At 42.4% G+C, this 18854-nt stretch overlaps 1 protein-coding gene across 1 annotated transcript in view; it reads right to left on the bottom strand.

Annotated features, from left to right (window-relative positions):
• The window catches only part of LOC137433187 (uncharacterized), a 275834-nt gene that overhangs the window by 10874 nt on the left and 246106 nt on the right, over positions 1–18854 (bottom strand). Inside the window, exons 47-53 of the mRNA XM_078783996.1 lie at positions 14928–14990; positions 7801–7854; positions 7252–7287; positions 7091–7108; positions 4222–4257; positions 1411–1437; positions 1243–1308 (exon numbers count right to left, since the gene is read on the bottom strand). Of these exons, the coding sequence (XP_078640122.1) occupies positions 1243–1308; positions 1411–1437; positions 4222–4257; positions 7091–7108; positions 7252–7287; positions 7801–7854; positions 14928–14990 (300 nt within the window). The remainder of the gene's footprint in view (positions 1–1242; positions 1309–1410; positions 1438–4221; positions 4258–7090; positions 7109–7251; positions 7288–7800; positions 7855–14927; positions 14991–18854) is intronic.

The raw sequence follows: 18854 nt of genomic DNA, 5'->3' as shown, positions 1-18854 counted from the left end.
TTGTTGTTGTTGACCTGAAATTTTAAGAATGCACATATTTGGTCACTGAATTAGTTCACCAATTAAAAGTTAAAAGTCGATTGTTTTTTTGTTTTTTTTAGATCAAAAGGTCAAGGTTGCATACAATTGTCAATTTTCATCCAATTGACTTTAAATTTGAATAGGGTTTGCATATTAGGTCACTGAAGGATATTGCTCTTCAGGCAAAAGGACATGGTCGCCTAAAGTAGTCATTTTTTTGTATATGGAAGAAGAATAAGTCTGAATACAAAGCGGATGCGGATGGACTTTGAATTTTCAGAGGCTTTCTAGTTCATCCTTTAATTTCCTTCCATATCTTCTATTTGATGTTGATAAATGTTTTGCAAATCCATGTACCTCTGCACTGTCCCTTTTGGGTCGTGGTTCATACTAATGATCTATGGATATCTTTTCTTTTACATCCACCACCAAAGGTTGATGGAGGTTATGTTTTCACCCCTCTCTGTTTGTCTGTCTGTCTGTTTGTCTGTGAACAATATATCTCAAAAAGTTGTGGACGGCTTCAGACGAAATTTGGTGGAGAGGTTGGGTATGTGACGAGGATGAAATGATTATATTTTGATGAATATTCGGATCTGGATCCAAGAGTTTTTTAAAAGTGATTCTTCACCATTGAGTGATAGGGCTAAAAACGATATAAAAATAAAATAAAAAAATAACCACCTTTAGAGGCCATTTTTCCCCGCAAGCGGGGGTTGGCCTTTTTCGGGAACCGTGGTTGTTGTTGTTTTTTTGGTCCCCTTTTTGAAGCAATGTTTTACGGCCGGATGCCCTTCCTGACGCCAACCCTTTTTGCCGCCTTTAGCGACAAACAGGGAATTACCAGTGAACTGGTACTCAATTAGCCGACCTCGGAAGGATGACAGGCTGAGTCAGCCTGTGGTCAGTCAGTGGTTAGTGGTTAGCCTGTGGTTAGTCAGTCAGCTAAAAACGATATGTAGCATGATATTTCAAAAAGTTGTGGATGACATATGACAAAACTTGGTGGATGAGTTGCGTAAGTGACAAGAACAAGCCGATTCGATTGTGGTTCATGTCGGATCTAGATCTGACCTATCAGTGGGATACAAACCGTAAACTGTTCAGCCTGGCGGAGGTATGCTCTCTACCGGGTGCCGTTCTAGTTTCTCACCTTTCCGCTTGTGTACTTAATATGGAGGTAGCTCAAGTGTCTTACACACATGCATTATCGATACTCACATGCATATGTTGTGGACTGTTTGACTTCACAAAAGTTTTGACATCTTCGCTCAAATAAGCTTGCCTCTAGGAGGAACACAACAAAGATATTTGAATCATTATTAGTAAGCAACACAAACTGGAAATGTTATTTTGCTTTTTAATGAAATTCATTTTTTCTTTTCATACCAACATGCTCAAGGCTCCGGGAGGACCCTGAGAAGGCAATAATAAAATAAAACAAATTATTCCTCTTCACAAAGTAAAGTTGAAGTTACAGTACAATAACTAGATAACAGTACAATAATTTGAATAACAAATGCAAAAGCAGACAAAATGACAGATTGGTGTGTAGCGCATTATGTACACACCAGAATATTAAAATTGTCCCATTCTAAAGGATGAGGAGTATAATCATGAAAGTTGAACATCTGAATGTAGATAACTGGGTTCCAAATATCACATGTTTACACTATAGTTTGTGTAAGAATGACAAACTAGTCTTGCTCGTGAAGGATGGTGTCGCTCTGCGTCGGAAGACAGGTAGAACGATGGATGAAATCAACACGACGTTCACCGAGGTATGCTAACCATCATGGGAATGGAGGAGAAGAAGCTGATGTTATTATAATAGTGGTGCATGTTCCCTGACAAGGAACTTCAACGCAGGAGACAGCCATTAGGCCCATCTAGGCTGTGCAATGGTTGACAACCTATGGTTGTTTGTCCATGCGCTATCGTTTTTAAATGCCGAGCATCAAGCAAGGAAGCAGCATGTACTATATTTAAAGATTTTGGCATGACTCGGACGGTGCTTGAACCACTGACCTCCAAGACTCGGAGTGGACGCTCCAACCATTACACCACCGAGTCAGGTTAACCCTCCATTTCAGGCGTTAATCCTTTGTCAGATCAATCAAGGTTCTGTTAATTCCAACCATTGTACTATTTTGTGTAATATACAGTGCATTCAGAAAGTATTCAGACCCCTTCACTTTTTTCACATTTTGTTATGTTGCATCCCTATGCTGAAATCGTTTCAATCCATTTTTTCCCTAGTCAATCTACACTCAATACCCCATAATGACAAAGAGAAAACAGGATTTTAGAAAGTTTTGCAAATTTATTAAAAAGAAAAAACTGAAATATCACATTTACATAAGTATTCAGACCCTTTGCTATGACACTTGAAATTTAGCTCAGGTGCCTCCCATTTCTCTTGATCATCTTTGAGATGTTTCTACACCTTGATTGGAGTCCACCTGTGGTAAATTCAATTGATTGGACATGATTTGGAAAGGCACACACCTGTCCATATAAGGTCTCACAGCTGTCAATGCATATCAGAGCTAAAACCAAGCCATGAGGTCGAAGGAACTGACTGCAGAGCTCAGAGACAGGATTGTGTCGAGGCACAGATCTGTGGAAGCCGAAAAAAAAATCTCTGCTGCATTGAAGGTTCCCAAGAGCACAGTGGCCTCCTTAATTCTTAAATGGAAGAAGTTTGGAACAACCAGGACTCTTCCTCGAGCTGGCCGCCCGGCCAAACTGAGCAATCGGGGGAGAAGGGCCTTGGTAAGAGAGGTGACCAAGAACCCGATGGTCACTCTGGCTGAGCTCCAGAGATCCTGTGTGGAGATGGGAGAAACTTCCAGAAGGACAACCATCACTGCAACACTCCACTAATCTGGGCTTTATGGCAGAGTGGCCAGACGGAAGCCTCTCCTCAGTTAAAGACAAATGAAAGCCCACAGAATCATGTTTCTCACAGTCTGAGAGTCCTTTAGGTGCTTTTTTGCAAACTCCAAGCGGGCTTTCATGTGTCTTTAACTGAGGAGAAGCTTCCGTCTGGCCACTCTGCCATAAAGCCCAGATTAGTGGAGTGTTGCAGTGATGGTTGTCCTTCTGGAAGTTTCTCCCATCTCCACACAGGATCTCTGGAGCTCAGCCAGAGTGACCATCGGGTTCTTGGTCACCTCTCTTACCAAGGCCCTTCTCCCCCGATTGCTCAGTTTGGCCGGGCGGCCAGCTCTTGGAAGAGTCCTGGTTGTTCCAAACTTCTTCCATTTAAGAATTATGGAGGCCACTGTGCTCTTGGGAACCTTCAATGCAGCAGAAATTTTTTTGTGGGCTTCCCCAGATCTGTGCCTCGACACAAGCCTTTCTCTGAGCTCTGCAGGCAGTTCCTTCGACCTCATGGCTTGGTTTTTGCTCTGATATGCATCGTCAGCTGTGAGACCTTATATAGACAGGTGTGTGCCTTTCCAAATCATGTCCAATCAATTGAATTTACCACAGGTGGACTCCAATCAAGGTGTAGAAACATCTCAAAGATGATCAAGAGAAATGGGAGGCACCTGAGCTAAATTTTAAGTGTCATAGCAAAGGGTCTGAATACTTTATGTCAATGTGATATTTCAGTTTTTTCTTTTTAATAAATTTGCAAAACTTTCTAAAATCCTGTTTTCTCTTTGTCATTATGGGGTATTGAGTGTAGATTGATGAGGGAATAAATTAATTTAAACGATTTCAGCATGTCTGCAACATAACAAAATGTGAAAAAAGTGAAGGGGTTTGAATACTTTCTGAATGCACTGTATGACACCACGTGTTTGAAAATAATTGTTTACACAGAAGATTTTGTTCCACATGTATCAATTTCTGTCAATATTTCACTCTGTTTTGGTGGTAGGACAAGTTCAACATTCTGGAGTATACTTCATGCGAAAAATATTATTTGTTATACATATCCATGGTTTATACATCATTACTAGAAAAGAAAGACTGAAAAAGAAGACAGCATTTCTTACGAAAATACAAAAGACAAGGAAGTAGATAGAAATAGTTGAAAAAAGGTAAGTGCATACTCAAAAGCATCATCAGAATAATCTATAATGTGTTGAATAATCCATGTATGCATGAATGTTGCAAATGCCTTTATTGCTTTTATTGAATGTTTGCAATTTAAACAAATAAACACCAACAACAAAAAAAACTTACAGCAGGGCCAGGTTCTCCAGGTGGTCCCGATGCTCCCTTCAATGACAATATATATATTCAGCCTCAATCAATATAATCAATCATGATTTCACTAAAGCAGGTAGTGCGCAAAGTCCATGGGAATCTTTTACATGAATGACCAGGCCAAGATAATGACATAAAAAACAAAACTTGGCAAAACCGACAAATTAAAACTCTGATAATAATTAGCAATTATGAAAGAATGATTCTTTTTTTATGTTGAAAGCTCCAGTAACGGACTACATAGTTCTCATCGAGGCCAGGCCTTAAATAAAATAGCTGTATGAAGAGAAATAAGAGACAGAGAATGTAAAGGTGAGGAGTGAAAATGAGTAAGAAAAGTGTACGATGAAAAGTGTATGATGAAAAGTGTATGATGAAAAGTGTACGATAAAAAGTGTATGATGAAAAGTGTACGATGAAAAGTGTACGATGAAAAGTGTACGATGAAAAGTGTATGATGAAAAGTGTATGATGAAAAGTGTACGATAAAAAGTGTACGATGAAAAGTGTACGATGAAAAGTGTATGATGAAAAGTGTATGATGAAAAGTGTACGATAAAAAGTGTACGATGAAAAGTGTACGATGAAAAGTGTATGATGAAAAGTGTATGATGAAAAGTGTACGATGAAAAGTGTATGATGAAAAGTGTATGATGAAAAGTGTATGATGAAAAGTGTATGATGAAAAGTGTACGATAAAAAGTGTACGATCAAAAGTGTATGATGAAAAGTGTACGATGAAAAGTGTACGATAAAAAGTGTACGATGAAAAGTGTATGATGAAAAGTGTACGATGAAAAGTGTACAATGAAAAGTGTACGATGAAAAGTGTACGATGAAAAGTGTATGATGAAAAGTGTATGATGAAAAGTGTATGATGAAAAGTGTATGATGAAAAGTGTATGATGAAAAGTGTACGATAAAAAGTGTACGATGAAAAGTGTATGATGAAAAGTGTACGATGAAAAGTGTACGATGAAAAGTGTACGATGAAAAGTGTATGATGAAAAGTGTATGATGAAAAGTGTATGATGAAAAGTGTACGATAAAAAGTGTATGATGAAAAGTGTACGATGAAAAGTGTATGATGAAAAGTGTATGATGAAAAGTGTACGATAAAAAGTGTATGATGAAAAGTGTACGATGAAAAGTGTACGATGAAAAGTGTACGATGAAAAGTGTATGATGAAAAGTGTACGATAAAAAGTGTATGATGAAAAGTGTATGATGAAAAGTGTATGATGAAAAGTGTATGAAGAAAAGTGTATGATGAAAAGTGTACGATGAAAAGTGTGCGATGAAAAGTGTATGATGAAAAATGTACGATGAAAAGTGTACTGTAAAAAGTGTATGATGAAAAGTGTACGATGAAAAGTGTACGATGAAAAGTGTGCGATGAAAAGTGTACGATGAAAAGTGTATGATGAAAAGTGTATGATGAAAAGTGTATGATGAAAAGTGTACGATGAAAAGTGTATGATGAAAAGTGTATGAAGAAAAGTGTACGATGAAAAGTGTACGATGAAAAGTGTATGACGTTTGTTTGCAAGAAAGAGAGATTGAATCGAGCCCGGTAGCTATAGTTTGAGTGAGACAAGAAGTAAGCCCAGCAATCTTGACATGGAGAGTGTAAGATGGTTCCGGGCACCACTTTAACACTCCTAAGTCTGAACAGTAGTACTACCCTCGGCGGTTCCTGTCTACAACCTACTACCTAAAGAATTACATAAAAGAGCAAAAAACTTCGTAGTCCATCAAAAAAAAGTTTAAATGATCAGTGTCAGTACCATTGGGATTAAAACCAGGTAGGACAGCCAAGTATTAGAAATCACAGGACAATGCAGAACATTCTTTCAGTAGTTTGATAGATTTCATTGAAAAAAAATAAATCAATATCATAATTGAAATCATAATTTGAATTGATCATAAATTGAAAGAGATTCATATTGATCAATGATCATAAATTGAAAGAGACCGATTTATATAATCAGGCTATTGTTATATTAGTATTTGTACAATCACGATGGTGTGTGACTTTGCCCTTTTCTCCAGTGTATATATTTTAAAACCTCTACTGTTGCTTATTGATATGTGGGCAACTAGGTACTGGGAATCAGACTCCAAAGTCTGACAATTTGGAGGTCGATTGCTCGTCGATTCGATCATATTTTGGCCTCGGATCATGCTGTTCTGAAGATGACAGGATTTGGAATTCTTCGAGGTAGTTTGCTTCAAATGGTTATTTTACCCATCATTAAGACTGCACTGCTGCTAAAGCTTGAATGTGGTTATTCTTATTCAAATAAATAATCACATTTTCATGGCATTTTGTTTTTCTATGGAATTGAGATTGATGGAAGGTGGCATGGGGAAAAGGCCATGATGTTTTCCCCAGGTGAGCTCGTTCATGAATCTATACATTGAAGACCCTAGCAATTTGGAAAGGGACTCTATAATTTACTTGTTTAAACAGGTGTTTCCCAGTTGCATCATGAAATTATTCTACCATTTCAGCTGAGGAATCACATTATTCATTATATTATGTTACGAATCACATTGTCCGAACTTGCCCTGAAACTAAAATGCAATGGCTTAATAAATCATATCGTGCAAATGGTATCGAAATATATTATGGCTTCCTGTCCCTCTTGCTTTCAAGCAAGACTTTGCTTGCTTACTTTGCAAGACTTTGCAAGACTTTGCTTAAAAAAATTTTTTTTTTTTTTTCCTGTCCCTCTTGCTTTCACTTGGAGTTGTGTCTGGAGTCAGGAGTTGTATAGGATTTATGCAGTTGTGTATCACTCAAAAACAGTCAAGGATATTTACTGTTCAGATAGTTACTCACCCTCAGTCCTTGAGGTCCCTAAGGAGCGAAGTGAGAATAAATAATCGAAGTGAAACCTTAAGAGGCTAAATGGCTTCTGAACAGAAAAAAACAGATGTAAAGTATTTATGTAAACGTATAAAAGTCAACTGTTACATCGAAGATGAATAAAGTTCTCTTACCGATACTCCGGTATGACCTTTATTTCCTCTCAAACCCTTTGGAAACAAAGGAACAAGTGTAAATTAGTTCGGGTGCGAGTCCCCCCCAAAATGGACTTAAGTCCAACATCCCTCACTTTGACCTACGAGTTAATCTGAAATTCAGATCGTTAAATTAAAACCTGCAAAATTCATAACAATTGTTAATTGTTAATCAAATCGAGATTTTAATGAATTGTTGGAGGCAATGGCACGATCATTTTCAATGGACTAATAGAAAAAGTCAATTAGGGATAATTGCAAAATGATGTTTTATTTGCAGATTTTGCTTAAATATTTTTTATTTGAATGTTTATGTTACAGCACTTTTAGAACAAAGCAACCAATAAACTCATGAGCAATCAATTTTATTTCATATCCCTACTTATTTTATCGGCTGAGTACTTACTGATCAATACCTAGTACAATGCGTATTAGGTGTTGATCATCAGCCTGATCATGATCAACACCGAGCTTGTTTACAAAAGGTGAATGGCACAAGCAAATAATAAGATCAAGAAGTGTACTCACAAGCCTTCCTGGTGGGCCAGTAATTCCAACGGCACCGGGACCTCCTCTCTCACCCTATTGCATGGAAATAAGAAATATGTCAGAATGTTAGAAGCAGACCCATATTAAAAAAATAAAATTACATTTGACCGTTTTCGATGTTTGAATGATTTAAAGTTTGAGAAAACCATCTCAACTCAGTTTTAAATTCACAAAACAGATTATCGTGAATAGATTTTAAATGCACTACTTGTGAATGATTGAATGAACGCCTAACTGTTCCGATGTTGCCTCTTGGGCCCAAAAAAGATTGATCTAGATTTTTATTTTCAATCACATTGTTTAGAGAAACACAACTAAGCTACATTATGAGTAAATTAAATAATAACTAGCGTGTACTCGATGATGTAATACGATGATGTAATACTATGTGGTATTGATCAGTAAGGACAAGTTCTGGTGTGCGATAGAGAAGCTGATGGAAAACGTGAAAGATGAGGAAGTTGTTGTGGTAGGAGGAGACCTAAATGGACATGTGGGAAGGAGTATGGATGGTTTTGATGGAGTTCATGGGGGTTACGGATATGGTGTGAGAAATGGAGAAGGTGAAAGGATTTTGGAGTTTGCTGATGGAGCTGATTTGTTATACTCAGTTCCAGAAAGAGGATAATAAGCTTGTTACATACACGTCAGGTGGGTCGACGACAACCGTTGACTACCTGCTGGTGCGTAGGCAAGATAGGGGGCACCTCCGGGACACAAAGGTGATCCCGGGGGAGGAGGCTGTTTCACAGCACCACTTGGTTGTCTGCGACGTAAGGGTGAAAGGTGCGAGGAGAGCTCGGCGGGTGAAGTACCAACCGAGAATGAAGGTGTGGAGGTTGAAAGAGGTGACAGTAAGGGAGGCATTAAAAGAGAGGCTGAGTAGGGTCGAGGATGATGTGGTTGAGCTTGAAAGTGTTTGGAGGTCAATGAAAGCTAGTCTGTTGGGAGCCGTTGGTGAGGTATGTGGATGGACAAAAGGACCACCGAGGCACTCGGAAACATGGTGGTGGGATGATGAAGTTGGAAAGAGGATTGACGAGAAGAGGAAGAAGATCAAGGAGTGGCAGAAGGCGAAGGGTACGGGAGCAGAAACAGCAGAGCATGAAAGTTATAAGGCAGCCAGGAAGGCTGCAAAGAAAGAGGTAGCAAAGGCGCAGGAGGCATGTAGGAAAATGTTCGGAGAACGCTTGGATTCGGAAGAGGGTCAGAAAGCAGTATTCAGGATTGCAAAGCAGATAGCGAAAGAAAGGTGTGATGTGATGGGGGTGAGTTGCTTGAAGGACGAAGTGGGACAAATCGTTGTGGACCCAGATGGAATTAAAGGAAGATGGAAAAGATATATGGAAATGCTGTTGAATACAGAGAATGAATGGGATGGCAACATAGAGAGTAACCCAGTTTTAGGACCGGCAGAGAAGATAACTGAGAAGGAAGTTGAGGAAGCGATAAAAGCAATGAAGGGTAGAAAAGCGGGAGGGCCGACGGGAGTTGTGGGGATATGTTGAAGGCAGCAGGAAGTTGGGGTGTGAAGAGAATGACAGAGATCTGTAATCTGGTGGTGAAATAAGGCCGCATTCCAGTGGGTTGGGAACTGAGTACACTCGTCCCTCTATACAAGGGGAAAGGTGACCCTCTGGAGTGTGGCTCGTACCGAGCGATAAAGTTATTGGAGCATGGAATGAAGGTATTGGAAAGGGTGTTGGAGAGGAGGATAAGGAAGAAAGTGAAGATCGACGAAATGCAGTTTGGATTCATGCCAGGAAGAGGAACGACAGACGCGCTTTTCATTGTGAGGCAGTTGCAGGAGAAGTACATGGAGAAGAGGAAGAAGTTGTTTCTTGGGTTTGTTGATCTGGAGAAAGCATTCGATCGGGTTCCACGCAAAGTATTGACATGGGCATTGAGGAAGTTAGGAGTGGAGGAATGGTTGATCAGAGTAGTGATGGCAATGTACAAAAGAGCGCACACAGCTGTAAGGACGAAGGACGGGAACAGTGGTGAGTTTGAGGTGAAGGTGGGAGTGCATCAGGGGTCGGTACTAAGTCCACTACTATTTGTAGCTGTGATGGAGGTGCTGGCTCAGAACGTAAAGGAGGGTTTACCGTGGGAGTTGTTGTATGCAGATGATCTGGTGTTGATTGTGGAAAGTATGGATGGACTGAAGGAAAAGATGAACACGTGGAAGGAATGTATGGAGACAAAAGGTCTGAAGGTGAATATCGGAAAGACGAAGGTGATGGCAAGTGGTAAAGCATGTGGTGAGGTGGAAAGAACTGGGAAGTGGCCCTGTGCTGTGTGTAGGAAGGGTGTCGGAGTGAACTCCATACAGTGTACAATGTGCGCTGAGTGGGTTCATCAAAAATGTAGTGGTCTGAGAGGGTCATTAACCAGTGTGGCAGCTACATTCAAATGTAAGGTGTGCACAGAGGGAGCTGCAGTTGGAGGAAATGTTGAGTTTGATCTTGGAGACGGCATGAAGGTGGAAGGTGTGAAAACAATTTTGCTACCTCGGAGACATGCTGAATGGAGAAGGTGGATCAGACTCGGCAATGGTTGCTCGAGTGAGATGTGCATGGAAGAAGTTTCGGGAATTGAGTGGCGTGCTGATGATGAGGGGAGTGTCGTTGAAGCTGAAGGGAAAGGTGTATGCTGCATGTGTGAGAAGTGTTATGATTTATGGGAGCGAGACATGGGTAATGAACGTAGAGCAGCAACGAAGGTTGGAAAGGGTGGAAATGCGAATGGTTCGACGGATGTGCGGAGTATCGTTGAGAGAGAGGAAGACAAATGATGAATTGCGAAAGATGATGGGAATAGAGCCTGTGATTGATGCTGTGAAGAGGAACAGGTTGAGATGGTTTGGTCATGTGTTGAGGAAGGATGAAAGTGACTGGTTGAGAAGAGTGTTGGAAATGAATGTAGAAGGAAGTAGAAGACGGGGAAGACCGAGAAAGACTTGGCTAAAGATGGTGGAAGAAGAAATGCGGGCAAGGGGGTTAACAAGGAGAGATGCAGAAAATAGGGCAAAATGGAGAAGATTGTCATGGGGACCGCAAGGCTAACCCCTGCTCTAGCAGGGAAAATGGCCTTTAAAATGCATGTTGTTGTATGTGTATATATTTTCTACGACATAAGACAACCGTTGGTCTGTCTGTGTTGCAATTTTTCTCAGAGATGGCTGAAAGGATCTTCGTCAAACTTTCAGAGGTGCATCAGTGACTGCTTGGGAGTATTTTAGCCAACAAAAGAAGAAAAAAAAAGAAAAAAAGAAATTTCGTTTTTTTTGGTTTAAAACAAATCACTCTATGGTGCCCAAGTCTTTTTGATTAATGACAGTTGTATACAAGTTCACATTCGCATAAATATATACAAAACAAATACCACATATTTGAACACAAATAAACAATTCTGGAAGTGGTCGAAGTTGGTCGTAAGGCTTCTTCTTCTTCCTGAACGTCATCTTACTATAATTCACCAAATGTCCATCCATCTGTTCGAAGGTACCGCAAAAACGGCTCAACCGATTGCAACGATATTTTGGGTGGGTATTCCTGGGACCCCTGGGAGTAAAATAGGCTATATTGTTTTTCCAATTTTTCCAATTTTCCAGTTTTTCCAAACACTATGGAATAATATTTACCGATATGAACAGTGATGTGGCTTTTATTGAAATTCTACGAATACTGTTTAGATTTTGATGACAATTATGCACCTGCCGCGAATGCCGTGACAGTTTCTACTTTCTAAACGTGACTTCGCGGATCGCCATATGCAGATTCACCATTGACTGGGTATGGAACAAACATACACGTTTGTTTGCCAACGGGTACGTTTTTCATGGAAGTCCTTCACGAACTTGCTGTCCATGTCTGACGTGCGACTGAAGGTGCTACCGGAATGTGGAATTTATTGGTTTCATGCTTTAGCATTCGCCGTTTCTGCATTGTCTGTTTGCTTCTGGCTTCCCACCCGTGCCTAGCACGGGTACCTCACTGGTCATACTTCCCTCAGAAACATGATGAACGGTGCATTCACCAGCATATATTCAACGAAAAGGTAAAATGATGATTTGACATTTGTGATGGATTTTGATTTGGATGTAGTTGCTTTTCCATTATATTTGCCCTCATTTCAAATATGTTATTTTTTATTTTTCGCTTGAGTAACGCCATGTACTCCAGCAATAAACACTTATATACTTTACCAGGGATATATCCAGCGCCATTTACCACACCCTGGTGTTGGGCTAGCGGCTAGGGTGCCGGCTTAGGATCCTAGGATCCTGGGTTCGAATCCCGGTCGATCGCTGAATTAACGCCAGGGGGGTTGACTCAGCCTGTCATTCCTTCCGAGGTCGGCTAATTGAGTACCAGTTCACTGGTAATTCCCTGTTTGTCGTTAAAGGCGGCAAAAAGGGTTGGCGTCAGGAGGGGCATCCGGCCGCAAAACATTGCTTCAAAAAGGTCCCCGAAAAAGGCCAACCCCCGCTTGCGGGGAAAAATGGCCTCTAAAGGTGGTTATTTTTTTTTATTTATACTTTACCAGGGGTACAAGTACAAATACAACTTTGTCTGGGGTTAACATAGGCTATGTGGCCTCGGCCTCACGGTAAAACTCAGTGGGTGTGGGGGACCGGGAGAGGGGAGTAAATTCTCTATGTAAATGTGTACCGTGTAGCGCCACCTGGTGATGGTGGTAGAGGGTATTACAATTTCCTTTTTTTACTTGGGCAACACTGAGCATTATCATGTAATGGTGTTGATCAGTAACCAAAAATGAAGCTCTCTGCCTAATTTGGTTATTCTATCTGCCTTCATTGTCCAGTTATTTTGCCACCAAAACAGACAAACAAACACAGATGGGATGAGTGCTATACTCAAGTGACCTTAGTCACACAGCATGAGTAATTCCATTCAACGTAACCACTTTTTAATGGATAAAATCTATTGTAGCAATCACATTCAAGTAGTGCCAGACAAATGGCTAATCTGCAACCTAGCCATAATCTGGTGACGTTTCCTATCAAGCCAAAAAGACATATAATATTATAAAAAAACATTATTTCACCATTTTTTTTTTTTTTTTTTTTTGTATACTGAATCGAGGCTCGTGAAAGAGCTAACATTTATTTCACAAACAAATCAACCAGACAAACAAAATATACAAAAAGAGGGAGCGGAAGACAAGATGGGGAGAGAAGGGGAAGCACACAACCACAACATTTGAGAGCAGGGAGAAGTGTGGGAGGGAGAGGGCTTGGGGGCAGGAGGCGTGGGAAGGGGGGGGGGGGGGGGGGGGAGAGGTATAAAACACAAGGGGACCGAAATTAGCGGGGGTAGAATAGATCAAGGTTTTGGATGGGGGAGGATAAGAGATGGTGGTGAACAGCTGTTTTAAAGACCTGGAGGGTGGAGTGGGATTGAAGAGAGTGAGGGAGTTTGTTCCAGAGGCGGGAGAAAAGAGGAATGAAGGAGTGAAGGTGAGCAGAAAGTCTTGATTTTGGCAGTTTAACCATAAGAGGGTTGCAGGCAGATCTTGTGCGACCTGCAGGAATATTTGGGGGACAGAGCCCAGAGAGAGCTGGGGGGGGGGGGGGGGGGGCAAGGCCAGAGAGGAGTCGGTAGAAGACGGAAAGACCACCAACCTGCCTGCGGTGAGTGAGTGAAAGGCCCTTGGAGTTAGCTTCATCGCGGGAGATTCCAATGATTCTGAACGCTTTGGTTTCAACAGCGTGAAGACGAGCTAGGTGTGAGGCAGGAGCACCAGACCAGAGGGGAGAGCAGTATTCCATAGAGCTGCGGATGAAAGCCTTGTATGTGGTGAGGAGCTCAGGTGTGCCAAGGAAGGACTTCGCACGATGGAGGATGCCCAGTCGGCGACTGGCTTTGGAGGCCAGATTTGAAATGTGGTTTTCCCACGAAAGATCATGGCAAATAGTGAGACCCAAAAGCTTGAGTGACAGAACTTCTTGGAGAGGCTTATTCAGAAAGTGGATGGGAGGGTTTTCCAGTCGGTCTTTTCGGAGAGACATCGTAAGAGTGTGAGATTTATCAGGATTGAAAGACATGTTCCATTTGTTTGCCCAGTCTGTGATTTTGTCTAGGTCTGCAGAGAGTGAGGAGGCTGCAGACTGCTGATCTGAGGGATGAGGAATGGAGCAGCAGAGAGTGGAGTCATCAGCAAAGAGATGGAGAGGATTTTCAAGAGAGTCAGAGAGATCATTGATGAAGACCAGAAAAAGCACAGGGCCCAGAACACTACCTTGGGGAACTCCAGCCTGAACAGGAAGAGGAGATGAGAGAAACCCATTCAGGGCCACACGTTGACTACGACCAGAGAGGAAGTCCGCCAGCCATGCGTGGAGATTTCCATGGATACCAAAGGAGGAGAGTTTGGTGAGCAGAGCAGGGTGCCAGACCGTATCGACTATCGAAGGCACGTGAAATGTCAAGGGAGACAGCTCTAATTTCCTGTTTGGCGTTGAGGACCTCCATCCATTGTTGAGAAAGCAGAAGCAGCATGTCCAGAGTAGAGTGACCAGGTCTGAAACCAAATTGATGATCAGAGATCAAGCCACTGGAGAAGAGGTAGAGATTTCATATCTGAAGCAATGATGGATTCCATGACTTTGCTGATAATTGGGAGAAGGCTGATTGGTCTGTAGTTGCTAGGATCTGTTTTTGCACCTTTTTGTGCAAAGCGGTGATGTTGGCTGATTTCCAAGCAGATGGCAGATGACCTTGAGCAAAAGAGAGGGTGAAGAGAACAGAAAGAGGGAGTGAAAGAGCGGAAGAACATGATTTTAGGACCCGTGGGCTGATGCCGTCAGGACCAGTTGCAGAATCAGAGTCGAGGGTTGACAGAAACTTTTCCACCTTGTCAGGAGGAAAGGACACAGAGTCCAGGAGCAGCTGGGTACGACTGTGTACGGTGGGTACATTGTCTCAGCAGGCAGTAATAGAGAAAGACAAAGTTGTTGAGGCATAAGAAATCATTTCCTAATTATTAGTTCCATAGCACATGATACCTCAGGTTATGAATGCCAATAAAGAAAGGCCTTGGGGAGGTCAGGGGTAAAGAAACAGGGTGGCTTCTATACATACTATAAATCCTGTGGGTCCCTTCGGACCTGAGATCCCATTGTAGCCGTTTTCACCCAATGGGCCCTAAATCATACAAGAAAAGATAAAAGAAAGGATAAATCAGTCATTAAACACATGCAAACACCGTATTGTACTCACACTAAACTTGATGAAAACGATAGTTTAAAAAATTGTCCATGTTATTCATTTGTGTTCTCCATATTCTCAAAATAAAGATTTGTTGAAGATTTGATGGCAAAATGTCAATTGGTAAAACGTTATGGCCTGTAAACACACACTGAAGCTCAATGATAAATAAACAAGAAAGATGTTGTGCATAGCACAATACTTGCAAAATCCATTAAATAAATTTTACCTTAAAAATAATTTGTGGTTGAATTCAGTGAGCTGATATGTAAATCGTGTTCAAATTTCAAGTCAAATGGATGAAAATTGTAAATTTTAGAAATATGGCCTATGTTGACCTTTTGTGCCTACGTTGAACTCAAAAAGAATTGGTGGTTGAATTCAGTGACCACATATGGAAATCCTCTTAAAATTTCAAGTCAATTGGATGGAAATTGAGGATTTTAGAAGTTTGACCTTGAGTTGACCTTTGACCTTTTTACTTCAAAAATAGTTGGTTTCCCAATTCACTGAGACACTATGCAGTTGCTGTTTAACTTTCAAGTCCATCAGATGAAGAATGATGATTTTTGAAATTTGACCTCAAGATGACCTTTGACCTCAAAATAAATAGGATTCTCAGTTGTGACTACCTTTAAACATGGTAAAGTTTCACGATGATCGGTTTAGAATTGTGACCTGTAGGCGATTGACAGACAAACAAACAGACAGACAGAATAACACACAAGACCAACCAATATACTTGAAAAGTCTTCGATTTTGCAAGTAACAAACAGACAGGGGCGAAAACATAACCTTCCTCCACCTCTGGTGGTGGGAGTAATAACAGTGCAAATAGGGGGTGGGGTAATGGTAATTATTGTGGAATAAAATGCATACAATGCAATACTACGTCTGTAAAAAAAAAAAAAAACTACACACACACAAACACAAACAAAGCCTCCATCAACTTATATTGGAGGTTTGGGTATACTGTACCTGCAATACTCACCCAGTTCTGGTGTGCAAGAGAGTTATAGCCAGAATTTGAAAGTTGTTTAGGGTACCACCGATAACTCACATATTACTTGCGGAGGACACAGTGGGATATTTAATGGGTACCAACTAATATGAGCAGATGTGCTACCCAACTTAATGGTCTAACAGAGTGATAACATACCACAATGCAAGTCCCTGCCTGTGATGCACCAATCCGGCAGTTTAAAGTTGGGCTGAGAATCTGCACCGTCATGTACAGCAGAACAATAATATTGTTGCGGATATGGGATTTGCATCCATCCATATCCGCTTGTAAATATTCCCCTATTTCCTCAATACTTCCCAACTCTCCCCAATCCCCCATTCCCTAGTCCCATTTTCTGTAAACAACACTCTGTAGACCCGACCTCCCCCTATTTCCCCCATTAAATGTCGCATCCAGGTCCACCGCATCTCAGGTAGACAACTATAGGACATCTTGCTAGTTATTCTTAGTCTATGTCAGGTAAGGATTCGTTTCCATTAATTCTGACCCTTCGTTGCACCAGAATGTGATTGTATGGCACCGTTAGGAAGTTTAGGACCTCCCAATACCTCCCCGCAGCTCTTCCTCACAGTTCTCTTCAACAACAACAACAACAACAACAACGAGCGCAGGGAGTGCGCGTCCTCACTCCGGCTTGGTAGGAGTGGTGGGAGGACACCAGGCCTTCCCAACGAGCCGCCATCGGACATGTGCTCGACGGGGTTACCAAACAGGGGCTCCCTGTCGGCTCCTCGTCAAGGGCGGAGCCCGGTAACCCCCGCACCCAATGGAAGCGGCGGACCGGCCCCAGTTGGGGCGGAACCAACCAGCCGAGGGCGTGTCACTCCCCGTTGAGCATGCGCAGAGAGAGAGAGAGAGGTGACGTCAGATGCGCGCTGAGCTTGGAGCAAGCAAGACCACCTCCGAGCGCTGTGAGACCTCCCTGCATCTTTGAACCGTGCTTTATCCTGTCCCCGAGCCAAGGTGCACCTTGTGCCAGCGACCTACCTGTCCATTCCTGCCATCAATCCCCGTGTGAGTCTACCTTGTCCGTTTGTCCGTGGTCTGTCTGGGGTTTGATAAGACTGTATTTAAGTGCCCATCTCTTCTGTGTCTTTACCTCACTCTGCCTTGTAATCTACCCCCTTTTCTCCACCACTGTAATTATACCCTCCTCCGGAGGTCTTGAGAACTGTACCCCCCTTGCGTCGTTTCATCTTTCCCAGTTGTCGTGTCCTTTCCATCATTGATTTAGTATAGCGCGATTTGGCCAACGTCTGGGTGAATCGGGTGAGTCGGGAAGAAACGGGGAACAACTGTTCGGCCGCGGTTACCTCCGCTCGGTAAATAACATCCAATCCGCGGACCGTAACAACTGGTGTCGGGGAGTGAGATACGAGGCCCGAACCAAATTTTTAAAACAGCTAGACAAAATTTGGTCAAAATTACAAAGTACCGAAATTGCTTTTGTTTTACAAAAACTCGAATTTTGAAAGTCGCGCTATGGGAGATCAAGACGGCTGGGTTCCCGTAGAGGAGAGTGAGGCAGGGTCGATCCAGGACCAAATTGAGGGGCATGAGGAGAGCGAAGCAGTGAGGGCGGCAAGTTCGCAAAATGGCGGCGCTAGGCATGGGGAAGAGGAGCGCGAACAACAGGTCGGCGCCGCGCAGGGGATTGCGGTAGCTGTACCCGTGCCGCCGATTGACATGCAAGTCCTCATGGCGCAAATAGGGGCCCTGTTGGCCCAGAATAGCGAACGGTTAGAACAAAGGATGGGGTCCAATAGCGAGAAATTGAGGCAGGACATGGGGTCCAATAGTGAGAAATTGAGGGAGGACATGGGGCCCAGATCGGAGGGTTAGGGAGTAGAATAGAGGGATTAGACAATAGATTAGGGGAAATACAGGAGGGGTTAACGGGGGTAGAAAACAGAATGGCCGCTCAGAGAATCAAATGGAAGGGATGAAAAAGGGGTTAGAGGGGTTAGAAAACAGTATGGAAGGCAAATTGAGGGACATGAAGGACCAAGCGGAAAGGGAAGTTAAACAAATGGGGCAGCAGATAGAGGGGGTCAGAGTGGGGGTAGAAACTAAATTGGATGCTCACAGGGAGGAAATGGAGCAGATGAGGGTGGCATCTGGGCAGGAGATGCAAGTGATGGGAGGGGAGATCAGAAGAGGTGTGAGTGAGGAGGTCGGAGGAGTGCGCGAGGAGGTGAGGCACTGTGAGGAGCGCATGGAGAAGGATGTGAGAAAGGGGACTGTAAAATTGCAAGGTGGTATAAAGGAGTTGACGCTGGGAGTAGAACAGCTGACAGTGGGACAAAAGGAGTTGGGGGACCAGGTAAAGAAGAACACAGCGGTAATAGAGGGTTTAAAATCAACACAGAAGGAGATGAAAAAGGACGTAGGGGTAATTAAAAAAGAGTGTCAGATGGTACATGAGGACCTGACGAAGAAAATGAACAAGGTGGTAGAGGTGAGGGAGGTTAAAGAGCGGGAGGTGCGGGAGCACATAGAAAAAAATAAGGTGGAGTTAGAGGAAGAACTTAAGGGGGCGCACGAGGAGATGAAGGAGGTGAAGCAGAAATTAGAAGAAGTGGAAGAAGGGGTGAGCGAAATTAAGAAGCGACGGAGAGAGGATAAGAAAGAGATAAAAGAGGAAGTAAAAGAATTAGTCCAAAGTCTGTGTTCGGATCGTGATGATGTGCTCATTAACCGGATGAGGGATTCGCAGGTGATGGAGGAGAAGCGAAGAGAAAGAGGACCCGGTATAAGTGGTGACCAATATGGTCGTG

Source organism: Myxine glutinosa, chromosome 8 (assembly GCF_964187855.1).
Source record: "Myxine glutinosa chromosome 8, kmMyxGlut1.1, whole genome shotgun sequence".
NCBI lineage: Eukaryota > Metazoa > Chordata > Myxini > Myxiniformes > Myxinidae > Myxine > Myxine glutinosa.
The sequence above is the reverse complement of the archived record's forward strand: the minus strand, read 5'-3'. Positions and strand labels throughout refer to the sequence as shown.